Source organism: Struthio camelus, chromosome 13 (assembly GCF_040807025.1).
Source record: "Struthio camelus isolate bStrCam1 chromosome 13, bStrCam1.hap1, whole genome shotgun sequence".
NCBI classification, from domain to species: Eukaryota; Metazoa; Chordata; class Aves; order Struthioniformes; family Struthionidae; genus Struthio; species Struthio camelus.
Window position 1 is genome coordinate 10,225,240 of NC_090954.1, and position 13,134 is coordinate 10,238,373.

The 13,134-nt window shown below is 46.5% G+C and overlaps 1 protein-coding gene across 2 annotated transcripts in view; it reads left to right on the forward strand.

Annotated features, from left to right (window-relative positions):
• The first annotated feature begins 287 nt into the window (after window positions 1–287).
• The window catches only part of LOC104151087 (serine protease inhibitor Kazal-type 5-like), a 38,925-nt gene continuing 26,078 nt past the window's right edge, over window positions 288–13,134 (forward strand). Inside the window, exon 1 of one of the 2 annotated variants that reach the window (XM_009685679.2) lies at window positions 288–608. In XM_009685679.2, the coding sequence (XP_009683974.1) occupies window positions 592–608 (17 nt within the window). In that variant the 5' untranslated portion in view covers window positions 288–591. The remainder of the gene's footprint in view (window positions 609–13,134) is intronic. The other variant, XM_009685678.2, reaches the window with a different exon arrangement.

The window sequence follows — 13,134 nt, forward strand, 5'->3', positions numbered from 1 at the left end:
AGATGCCCTCCCAGGGAGGGGTGTGAGAAGCAGTGCACCCAAAGCAAGAATGTTTGGTGACATGGGTAAGCCATAGCAGATGAGGGTGACGTTACTGGAATTGTTTAGCCTGGGTGTGTGTCCTCCCACTTGTGGTTGCTCAACAGGCTGGAGGAGGAGGAGGCGGCAATGTTTGCTCAGCTGCTTACAGTGGTATGCACCTGCCCTTGGGCTGAGCATGGTGGGGAGGCCTAGCAGTGACAGGGCATCGTATCCCTAGGGAAAGGGGAGCTGCAGTGGGGCTGTGGGGTGACCAGCACTTTGGGTTTGGAGCAGAGCACTCCTGGAGGTCTGCATCTCAGTCCTTGGGGAACAAACCCTCCAGATGCTATGCATGGGGTATACATATTACGTTCAGGGCATCCATACTGGACAAAGGAGTTCCAAAAAAAAAAATTTTTCTTACTAAAATAGTGGACAGGGCAAGATAGGTCTTGTCCAGCAGGATGAGGAGCACCTGCCAAAGCCAGCAAGAAAGCTGGTGTCAGCACCTCGGAGAAGGCACCCCAGAGCTGTACTGAACGAAGCCGGAAGACTTGGGACTTGCTCCAGATGGACAGTGTGTGGAGGTGGGCTAGCTTTTATCTGCTACCTCTTGTGGACCCTGTTGTCTAGCTCTAGCGGCACAAAGTTGCTGGGAGATTGCTGGATGTGGTGTGGTGTGAGTCTGGCCTCCATTATCCCATTTCTCCACAGCTTATTGTCCTTGCAGGCAGACCTCCTCTGTGGTCCTCCTAGTTTCATCCCCTTGCAGGACAGATGTAGAGAGAACTGGTGATGGAGCTGGCCTCTGGGGATGGTTTGGGTTGCAAATGTGGCATTTAGGGGGCTGGCAGGTGGGGCAAGGCTAGTGCTGGGATGGGCAGACCTGTGGACCTCTGGATGTTTGTGAAAAAGCAAGGGAAGACCAAGCCCAGGCCACCTGGCCCTGTGGTAGCACAGAACTAAGCTGCAGCCTGTGATAATTGGCTGCAATATATGGGCAGCCAGGGCCTCCTGGAGTGGGCTGGATTTTGGCAAGAAGATCAAGGGATTGGAGTGGGAGAGGATAAAACAGCCTCCTGGGGAGCAGGAGCAGCCTGGCAGGGAAGAGGAAGGCTAGGCAGCATGGTAGTGTCTGGAGGTGGCACAAGTATCTTTCACTTTCATTAGCTTTTCCTACAAACCTGTGACGGCAAGCCGGGAGGCAGCACTGTGGCCAGGCACCATGATCTTTGCAAGGACCTGCTGCTTCCCCCTTGCCTCAGAGGGTAGATGAGAGAGCTCTGTTCATGCTTGCTCTGGTCCTTGGTGTGGGCTGTGTGTGCTGCTCACCCAGGGGTTACCTGTGGCTTCTCTGCACTGCTCCTACCCTCCCAGGAAGGATCAAACTGCTGTGGCAGACTGTGAATAGCATGCCTCCAAGTGGGGAAGAGTCTGGGTCGAACAAATGTAAATGGCTTGTCTACAAAGATTTCTGCTCTGGTTCCTCTGTCTCGAGTATGATAGCCCCTGAGGAGGCTGCTTTTTGCTTTGGTTACTGTACCCTGCTGAGGATTCAGCACACACAGACAGTTTTGGGCTCTCCAAGGTTTCTTCAAGAAACCAGCTAAATGTTTGTTTTTATGGACACTGTCATAGTGCGTATGGGCTTCCCAAGGAACAGGTGAACTGAAAAAACTGAGGAACTCTTCCTCTGAGTTGACTCACATTTATTGCTTGGAACGGATTGTTTATTTATCATGTGCTCATTATTGCCTGGGGCCTGCTTAGCTCTATGCTCAGTAAAGTCTTTTGGCCTAAACAGCATCAATGCAGAGCTGTTGAGCCCCTGTTTGCTGTTGCCGTATGTGCCTTCACTTCAAAGGTCTGGGATCATGCAGGAGCTAACTAACTTTCTTCTCTGTAGAAAATGTTGTTCCTGGACAGCCCTACCCAGCCTAGACAGAGTAACCCTCCCTCCCAGCAGAAAAACTATAGTACAAAGTTAAATGGGATGTGAATACGATGATTCTTATTTTTAGGTCTTTGTAAGTGCTGGTAACAAAGGGGAAGCTCGAAGTTTTGTCTACAAGGCTTTGTCCAGAGCATTAGCTGGATGGAGGATGATTAAACGAGCAAAACTCTTCTTGTTTGAATTTGGCGATTGCACATTTTCCAGAGCTGCTGTTGCCTGTGAACAAGCACTCCCTTGCATGGATCCTGCATGCTCTCTGTAACCTAGAAAGCTAGCTTCTCCAGGGGTCTGCAGTGCCTGGTGCAGGATGTGGGCAAGGTGCTGGAGATGGCAATGCTGTCTGAGTTACGCTGCTTGGAAGCCAGCCATGCCATTAGGGCTTTTCCACTAAGCCCATCTAGAGAGTCATCAGAATCACTGCACAGGTATCCACTGTGGGGTCAAGAGGTCCTGAAGGAGGAAAAACTAGCAGTCCTAGCCCTGGGACAGGCAGACCTGCAGAGATCCTTCTTAGTGAGAGATGGTGGATGGGCAGAAAAATGTCAAGGGCTCCTGAGGAGCCATAATGACCAATCTGCTACAGTACACCTGAAATGCTGGAACTGGAGTTTTTGGACTAGGAATTTCTATCAGCGAAACCTCCTTGTTACAGAAATAATATCCAGTGAAGAGACTAAACTTACTGGAGCAGAGTGAAATAACCGTGCAGTGTAAACTCTCCCTCGCCTCCCAGACGTCAGTGTTATTGCCAGCCTCAGCAGCATATGAAGTCATGTACTGAGAGATAATGGATGGTGGAATGAACCCCAGGCACAGCTCCAGGATATGTCACGAGTTAATCTTGCCTTAGCCACTGACTCATTCTGTGGCCAATGGCAAATCTCTCCTTTCTCCATAGCCCAGCTGATGAGGAAAGGATATTGCTCCCAGGTCAGCTTTTTCAGGCTATTGTAAGAATTATTCAGTGGGTGTACAGCCCTTGGGAGGTGATGGTCAAACTGTTATATCAAGGGCAGATATTTTCTGCCCTAGGGAAAGGGACTGCACCTGGGACTATGGGTGGAAAGCTGGTCAGGGAGCACGGCCCCAGCCTAGCCTTTAACAGGAGGCTTGGCTTAATTCCAAAACCAACTGCTCAAACAGAAGCCAGAGGAACAAGGCAGTGCAAAACAGCATTTTGGGGGTGTGATGCTTGGGGTTAAGACAATTGACAAAGGACAGGTCACTTCTGTTTTCTTGCCACTAAATTTCTTATATCCTCTGCTCACCAAGTGTGCCCTCTTGTCTGCAAAGCAAATGGCCTAGTTTGAATGGATAAGTTAAATCTTTGAGCTATGGTGCTGAATTGCAACATAATCTAAGATGGAGCAAAGCATTTTTCACTTACCTCCACTTAAATTAAGTGCTGAGGCTAAACGTGAAAAAATAAAACCCATAATAGAAAAATCAAGTCTGTGGATGTTCCCAAGTTATTCCAGTGTCTGGTGAGCTGTTCTTTATTCAGGGCAGGGGCTCTGACTTTCCCACATTCTCTCTTCAGTTTCCTCTCTGTTTTTTGGTGCTTTTGAAAGCTGCCTTTTATTAATCCTGTTTGCTGTGACACTGCCACAGGGAGCCATGCCTCAGGCATGAAGAGCTTTCAGTCTAATTTGAAACAAGGTGCAACAAGGGAACACCTCCCCAAATGAGAGGCAGAGGGAGTAATGAGATTCCGGGTTCGATAGCCTGCCTGTTGCACAACCTGGTGTGTTTGAGTGCTTTGTTTGCAAACCTTGGGTGACTTTTCGTAAGTTTTAGAGAACAATATCAGCCTCAAGGTTGAGGACAATACGCAAAGAATAACTGAGCTTTTTGGTCCCAACTGACCCTAAATTGTTAATTTGCATGCATTTGTGCAGAAGCTCAGAGTTGATTCTTCAGAAAGACCTAGAGCACAAAGGGTTTGATGGTGATGCCTGTGGGAGAAGATACTGAAATGAGCATCCAGGTTGTCAGTGGTGTTGAGGCAAAAACTCAGTATAATGCAAAGCCAAGGAAACAAGCAGTCAAGGCAGGAGGCCACAGCTCTGAGGAAAGTCAGAGGTGAGGAGGGCAACACTAGCCTTAACTGTAACGCAGGGAGTCATTAAAGGAAGGACAAGGGTAAGCAAGGATGGAGCTCACCAGCTGTCTTTAAAATGTAGGATGTGGGAAAGCTGGGGAAAGATTGTTTGTAGGTGGCCCAGGCTGCACTGATTTATTTTTAGACAAGGAATCTATCATTGTGAGATGGAAAGGCACATACAGCAGCTGTTCTCTGCACAAGGATGTGAAAATCCTTGGGCATCCTGGGAGCGAAGTGAAAGTGGACCTCTCTTCTCTGACACTCCTCCTTTTTTCTCAACAGTAAAAGTTGATCGGCTCTTCCCTACTGGAAGAGAAGCGTCAAATATTTCACCTTGCTTTATTCCTTTTACTATTAGTGTCCTGCTCTTGCAGCTTGTTCTGGTTCAAAATGTCTGCAGTTGTTGCAGTCTTGGGGAATTGGCTATGGTGTTGCAATTGCTGAAGCTTGACTTTATCAGTTCAAGGCAGTCGGCCAGCAAAAAGGATCCTGTTAGCTCAGTTTGCATTTATCAGAAAGCACGGGCTGTATTTGTGCTGTCCTTCTATAGGGGTGTCTTTGGGTTCTCTGCTTTAATTTGTAAAGCACGTAGGAGGGGAATCATAGGAGAGCAAAGGCATCCCCTGTGGTGACATGAAACCTGCCTGAATCTCCCTGCAGAGGCCTGGCTTGGAGAGAGCTGATGGGCTCTCGGGTTTGATCTGTGCATCCTTCCGACCTTTGGCACAAGATCACAGCTGGGGCTCAGATCAAAGCAGAGCATGTGGTGTTGGTTGGCTGCAGAAAGAAGATGCTGGGCTGCTGGCTCTGCTTCAGCTCCCAAGTGCCAGCCCATCAGCTCCGCATGTGGATGGTGGGGTTCAGCTCTCCCAGGCACTGGGCAAAGGGGTTATTTCTACCACACACGAAATGAGACAGCAGGGTTTGGGTCTGCTTTAAGGCTCTCACTGCCAGGCTTAGGAATGCTCAAACCAGGAAAATAAATCGGCTGCATCTCTTATCAAAATAATGGACATTGTGCTTTGAAGAAGGAGGAAAATCTGTTCGATGGACTGCATGTGTCCAGTCTCACTGGTTTTCAGACTTCTGTCCTTGCACTAGTATTACAGTCAGTGGGAAAATAAATAGAAACCAATATGTCCAGGAATAGATCTAGTAAGTGGGTGAGATGCCTCCAACACTGGCCTGCGGAGGCTCCTCAAAGCGAGGAAGCAGCAGTCTCCACCTGGGCTGCTACTGCGGGCTGCCAAGGGGCAGGGCTGTGGCTCTGTGTTCACTGGGATTGCATGTGGCTGGCTGAGGTGGACTTTATGGAGCAATCACTGTAATTAGCAAGCACGAGTTTTACCACGTACCAAACATTGGGACTAAATTACTGCCCTTGACATGCTTGTTATTGCAGTGAGTGTTGGGCAGGAGTGTCCTGGGAATTTGTCACGTCCTATGGGGGGGAGCCCATCAAAGTGTCCTTGATGTGCTGATGTTGGCTTGCCACCCTGAGACAAAGGACTGATGAAACAGCATTAGCCAAGCTGGTCACTAATGATGGCAGAAGAACATCTGGAGCCAGACTTTGTTTATAGCGTTTGTTTTGTTTCTGTTGGGGAGACAGAAGAGGAAGTGTCACTTAGACTATAAATCACAGCATCCAAACAAAGGGCTGACATCTGGGTATGATTTTGGATTTCATGTCCTGGGAGTCTCCTGAGCCCAAAACTTTAGCCCGAGATGTTGGCAATCCATCTATTTTCAGAAGGCTTAGGGTCACTTTAGGCCAGGGACTAAAGGACAGTCCAGATCTCTAGAATGGAGCTGGCACGTGCTCAGACCCAGGCATGTCCATGTGAACTTGGAGTGACTGTGCTGGCTCAGGCTAATGACTCCATTCCTGGAGGCTGGCTGGCCAGCACGGATACGGAGGGAAGAGCAAGATAAATGGGGCAAGCACAAAGTGCTGCTTCCTGTGATAAAACCTTCCCTGCTTCTGGCAGCCTATGGCTTTGGGACTCACCAGCCAGAGGCTGTTTCTCCATGTTTCGCAGCCATGGATGGACCAGCCCATAGATCTAACTGACTTGTGAATCTATTGATGTGTTTGGCATCCCCAACATCTTGGGGCGATGAGTTCTGCAATTTAATTACAAGGGGGAGGAGGGGGGAGGAAGCTTCCTTTTGTCTGCTTAAGCCTGCTATATGATGATTTCATTTGGTATCCCTTTGTTCTAGTGCTATGAGTAATACTGAATGCTGCCTCCTGTTCATTTTCTCCAGGCCACTCCTGGCTTTATGGACTCTGTTGTACCCCCTCCATAGCCTGTTTTCCACAGCAGCAGTTCCAGTGAGAGTAGTGTTTTCTTGGACAAAAGCAGTTCCTACCTCTGCTGCAGCCAGAGAGGGGCTTTGTGCCCTCTGGCTCTGCACCTCCCCTGTGTGGTGAGGAGGAGGAAGGCAGAGGGTGAAGCACCGGGGCAGACCCAGCAGCTGCACAGCAGTATGATAGTAATCACTTCTAGTTTACCCTCTCCCTGTTTCTTAACAGTTCTTATCATGTAATAAGCCTTTCTGATAGCTGCTGAACACTGAGCTGACATTTATCTATGACCTTACCCACAATGCCGTCATGATTTTTTTTTCCTAGCAGTGATTGTTGATTTAGAGCTGTAATATGCAGGTATAGTATAGCTAGTTATTTTTTCTCTCATTTACGTTTGTCAATATTGCAATTCATCTGCCATTTCCTCGCTCAGTCACTGTGTCATGACTTCTGCTGTTTTTTTGCAGTTGATCTTAAATTTAAACTCTTCTGAATCATTCCATTTTTCCTTCATTGGTTCCCTTTTCCAAATCATTCAGAAGTAACTTGAGCTGCAGAATCCCTGTTGGACTAACCTCTCTCCGCTAGGAAGACTGACCTCTTGTTACTGTTTCCTATTGTTTAGCCACTTCTAACCTACCAGAAAATCTTCTCCTTTTTGCTCTCCGGTACCTTAGTTTCTTCAGAAGCCTTTAAAAAAGGGATTTTTAAACTGGTTCTTTAGGGGGGAAAAAAAACCTCACTGTATCAAGCAGCTCCATTTCTTGGCCACACTTGAAGGAGCTCTACTGGACTGATGACTTCCCTCCCAAAACCTGTGTGTTAAACTTATACAATTTTGGAGGCAAGGAGGAGCACTTGTAGTGTAGAGCTTGAGCTGGGTGACTGTATATTTGAGCTCATCCAGAGCTACTGGGGGAATAGTTCCTGACCTCAGCCCTGTGTTGCTGGCGCTTATCGGCTTATGGTAACTGAGTTTTCCTGCTGTAGTGCTATCTTCCCTGGATGCTCCTTTTGTCCTGTGACTTTGAACTCTCCTACATGCGTCATTATTCTGACTTGGAAAAAATCAGTTCAGAATCTTTGCTGTGTTTTGGCAAGGTTTAATATTTAATATTTTCTTTATATTTTGCTGCCTTGGACAGAGCTTTCACTTTTTAGAAAGCATCATCTTGCTGCTGACTGTCCTATTTTCTGCTAAACATACTAGCTTTTCTTTTAAAGTTTCCTTTTTTCCCCTTAGGAGGTACATGTTTAATGGTCTCTTCACAGGGTCTTCCTGCCTCCTGAATGTGTTCTTCCCTACTGGCTTTTCCTTTTCAATTTTCTTTGAACAAGTGTCTGCATTTCTAGGCAGCTACCTCTTTTCAAGCTAAGCTTGCAGTAGCAGATTAGTGAGGTGTCTCCTTCAAGATTGCCAGTTTTGAGTATGTTATTAGGGGTTCTTTGGTTGCATCTTGAATTCAAACCCCACTAGTTCCTAGGTGTGGCTCATGATTTGTTGAAGAGTGGCTTTTCCACTTCAGGGGTCTCTAATTAGCTGCTGGAGGAGCAGTAGCTTCCCATCTTGGTCTGCTTCCCAACCTGCTGTGTCATTTACCCCACCTGGTTGAGGAGATGGATGTCTCCTGTTGCTGTGCTTGTGTCCTCTTGTTTCTGTCATAGCCTCTTTCAGATTTTGCAGTTGTTGCCCTGTTCTGCATGGGTGGATGACAGCATAACCTAATACTATAACAGCCGGACACGGGACGGCAATCCTCAGGATTCTTCATGCTTGTTCATACAACAGACTCTGTTATGCTCTCTGATAAGTGGCTCTTAATGTGTAGTCCCATTCCTCTGCCTGCACAGCCTACTCTTATTCCTGTATAACTTGTAGCTGCTCCTTACCATGTCCCGCTGCTTATCTTCCTTTCACCAAGTTTGAGATGCTGGTTAATATTGCTATCTGAAACCAGGGCGCTGCCATTCACTCATCTCACTTTCAGACTCCTGGCACTTGGATGTAATGCATGTATGGAGTTGTCTTGTTCTGTTCTCAAGCTTCCCATGCCTAAATGGGATCTTCCCCACTGTTTCTTCCCTGCTGTTTCTTTCTTGACTGTTTTTTGGCTTCTTCCCCTAGCCTTTCACTCAAGGATGCAACATTTTCATGACTTCTCCATTGGAGACTGTTTTTCCCCATCCCCGCCCCACAAACAATGTGCCTTGTCAGAGCTGTTGGTTTTCCTGTGATATTTAGAGATCTCCTTTTTGTGCCAGCAGCTTTGATCCATTTTCATTTGGACTTAATCTTTAGATTCTTGCTATATAATGTCTATCTTTTCAAGCACCTAGAGTCTGCAGCTCTGACTGCTCCTTGTTATCCTTGGATGTCCCACTGCTGTGTCTGTCTGGTCTGGCCGCTCTTGCTGCTTTGTCTGAGGTCCACAAGTGTTCTGCACAGTCTACAGACATGAGTGACCTGTCCACAGGTCACATGGGCTGTGCCTTTCAGTTGTGTGTGCAACAAGTCCAACATAGAGCTCAGTTCCTCTGCATGGGTGTGCATCCACTGTCAGGGCTTCTGATCCCCCTTAAGATGGCTTAGGTGGGTGATCCTCTGGAAAGAGGGTAGACGGAATAGGTTATCCACTTGAAGAGTATCATAGTCAGATGTAAATACTTGTACCTTCTTTCTTCTTTTACTAAGGTTTTGGCACTGTTGCTTTTGGAAAGGTCCTACAAACATCCAGTGTGAAGTTACAGGGATGTCTTCCATTCGTGGACAAACTTGAACTGTTCCTCCTGCTCCTTGGAGGCAAGGAGAATTAATGTGCTGTTGCTTAGTGTTTCAAATCCTGTCCTCCCCTTCTCCTTTCCCCCTCCTCCCCAAAACAGCAACAAAAAACCCCTCATGCTGCTTGCCACAAATTCAGGATCCCTTGAGCAGAATATGCTGTGAATTCTGGACAATTCTGCTAAATCAGATAGTCTAAGCACCCAGCACAGGCTTGAAGCATACCTCCACGCAATGCAAGCATTTGTTCTAAATACACTGGAGCCTTTGTAGTGATTTCAGCTCTAAACTGCATTTCAAATCAGAACAACTTGGTTTTGTTCTAAATGTGGAATACAGAAAAGCTTGATAATGAAGCAGAGCATTTTATTTGGCCTAAAAATTATTTATGCCCTCACTCAAGTGTTTTTTTTTTCTGGAATTGTCAATGGAGTAGGGGTATTTGCACCACAAGTATGACAGTGTTTATCTGTTCAGTTAGGAAAAAAATAAAACTCCCCAGGTTTCTCAGTAGATGAGACTTATTTGTTATTAACTAAATCTCCATCAGACATGCTAATGTCATTCTAATCTTTGGGATAGTATCTTTAAAAGCATATGAACAAAAGCCTATGGCATGGGATTATGGCATTTTGGGATTTTATGCTATAGCTTGAAAACAAATACTCTGTTTAACTGCTTGCTTTTGTAAGCCTGGTGATGGGTCTAGTTCTTAGCTTTTCTTATTTGAATGTCACTCTAATGGCTGAGTAGGTCAGCTTGAAACAATGTCTTATAGTATGGGAAAAACATGGCAGAGAAGCTGTGGGCTGCAAGCTTGGTAGACTACTGTAGGAGGTGGTGTGGGAAATGCAGCCCTACAAGGTATGTTTGAGATCTGCTGTCTGGATCTTGCAGGGCAGTGGCAATGCAGACCTCTTGAGGGTCATTTCCTGCTGCCAGCTGGAGCTGTCATGTCCTTGGTGATATGGATCCAATTAGAGAAATCCACTGGTGGCTGGTAAGGCTGCAACAAGCCAGTGTTATCTTTTAACTTAATCTGTTAAGCGCAGCCAGAGGATTTCTCAATTGGTTTTTTTTTTTTTAGTTTTTTCAACTTTTTCTTCCGGCTTATGGAAACATCCTACAGATGTTTCCTAATGAAGGTGCAAATCCATTTTAAAAAAATTTCCTATCAGCTGTGTAATAATATACTTACTGGGAATGTTTTTCTTTGTTACCGTCAAATCCATGAATCTCTGGTTTGTAAAAGGTAAAATGCCACTGAATGAAAGCATCTTGGCAAAGCATTCAGGGTAGGCTGAAAAACTGCCAGTGATGTAGAAGCCCCTGGAACACTGTTTCCCTGCTTGAACACGGGCCCTGTTAAACTTTTATCCCCCGTTTTGAGCCCGATGCTGCCTCGTTCCATCTTCTACCCTTCAGATCCTGTTACTCCTCTGCCAGACCAAGGAGCCCATTAGTTGTGACAGGCAATCAAATGTTTCCTAATTGATCTACTGATGTGGTTACTAGTAACAAGAAGCAGATGAACTTGATGGCCTAGGAGGTCCTTTTCACTCCAGTTCTGTGACGGTTGTACAGTGTTCACACTTGCGTGAATTACAGATGTATCTGTCCTACATCTTTGGAAGCAGACTGCATTGGTATCGCCAATGGCTACTAACAAGGCAAAGCATGTCCCCCAAAGCCAGCACATAAGGCAAACAGCCTATGGAGCCAGACAGGGTAAAGAATACAAGAAAATCATATCTGGATACTGAGTACTGTACTGCAGCTGGTTCTGAGTCAATCTGCAGCCTGTGATGGTAGACAGACCTTCTGGAGATGCAGTAACTTGCACAATAATGAACCTCTGCACCGCAGGCATCTGGATGGTGTAGCAGGGCTGCAGGAGGGACAGACAGTAGTGGAGAAGGGGTAACAGGGATTCAAAGGGGAGAGAAATGAAAAAGACTCTAAATGCTGGAGATGTACCTTGCTACAAGCACAGACTGTCATTGGAATGAAGAGAGAGTTCCTGAGGCAGCAGCTCGACCTCTGCTTGCTGGCCTCAGGGCTCTTTCTATCATTATGCTCCCCATTTCTGCCCTTCAGTGAGGCTGTCTGTTTTGGTCCATGTCCTCGCTGTGTAAAGTGCGGTCAGCCGTACAGAAACATGAGCAGAGGTGGAGGACCAAGTAGCAATATGGCTGGGCTCACATCACAACAATGGCTGCTGTGTGGCATCCTTTGCCTCATGCCCTGCTCCCACAAAAGGTGTAAGTGCAAGCTTATGAAATCCCACTCAGAAGGCTTCACTCTCCTAGCGTGAAATTGGGAGCAAATACAACCCCGGCCTTGGAAGGGACCCAAGGCTGGAAGACTCCATCAGGAAAGGCAGTATCACCATTGATCTTGCACTATCATTCATGCACGGAAAAAACCTTGGAGCATGTTTAGCCAAGACACCAGATCTTTTAAGATAAAGTGAATGTTCACAGGAGCTGGGCTTCTTCCCTCTATACTACCTGTGTGATGTTGGTGGTGCTGACCAGTGGAGGAAAGGGCCAAGTTATGGTTTGAGATGTTTCTAGTAAAACCAGAATTAGCACTGATCCTGAGTCTTTCCCTGGACTCATTTCTGCTCTAAGATGCTGCTACTGGTGTCTGCCATGTGCTGCTCCTGCTAGCCAATTTGCTAATCAATTGCCACTGCTGAGCACACTGCTTCCAAACTGCTGTCATTAGGTGTTTGTTAGCTAATCTGCTCCATGTCAAACTGGTGACCTGACTACAATGGGGTGCTTATTAGGTTGGCTGTGGGTGCACCAGCCAGTATGGTGTGTGAAGCAGTGTTATTAAACACAAGAGAAGCCACACATAGTTAAAGGTAATCAGGTAAACCTCAGGGCTTCCTGTGGTGAGCACGTTCCTGCTATAGGGATAACAGAACTCTGCACATGGATGAGTGCCTATGGAAAAGACATGGTTTACAACAGTCCTAGGGAAAACTGGTTGAGTTAAACACGTGCTGAACTATCATGAAGTACAGGTACTTGAGAGGTGAACAAAAGGACTTGGAGGATATTTTCCAGTAGTGGGCAGAGTGCTTCACACAGCATGAAACAGGATGGAGAAAGCCCAGATGACCCACACATTCTTTAGAATTTTTTTTCTCCTCTTTGAAGTGTAAATGGGAGGCCAGAGAAATGAGGAACAAAAAGAGGGGCCAACAGCACAGGTGCAGTCCCTGATGATGTAGAGAAAGATGACAGCTCATCCTCTTCCCTATTCTCCAGAATAAAAGCTGGGGGGAGGGGGGAAAGGGAGAGGGGAGAAAAACACTTCCATAGCAATCAGTTGGCTCTGCTGGTGGCCTTCAGGCAATGCTGAAGGTGCCTTTAGCCTGGCAGAAGACCAGTCTTTGTGTGTTTAGTGCTCCCTTTGAGAGATGTGATCCATGCCTGTCCTGGGTGTCAAATACCTAAAGAGTGCTTTGCTATTGGATGCTAATGTCAGTCTCATGTTTGCATGTAAGAGAAGCCAGGTTGATTGTAACCTGGTCATGGTGTCCTATAGCTGTTGCCAAAAAAGGCCTGGCAAACACTCCCACCAGAGCATAGGGATTATTAGTTCAATAGTAAGTGTATTATCTGGAAATCAGGTGCAAACTTGCAAGGAATTTGATGACTTTGATGGAATTTGATGAACTTACTCTCTGGAGTATTTGACCAGAACACAGAGGAAGAAGACTCGAGTTATGCTTTGGATGCTGCAGTGAAACTTGCATTTCTACACGAGTAGAGGCAACTGAGCAGTGAGGACCAAACAAAGTTTCTTCAGCAACATTAGACCTAACACGATTCCTGAAAATCTGGGTATGTGTCTGGTGGCTCCTCTTCTTGAAGCATCAGGGAGTGACTGCGCCATTAGCTCTGATAAGGCTAATCTATTCTATTAGCAACCAAACTGATGCTGTT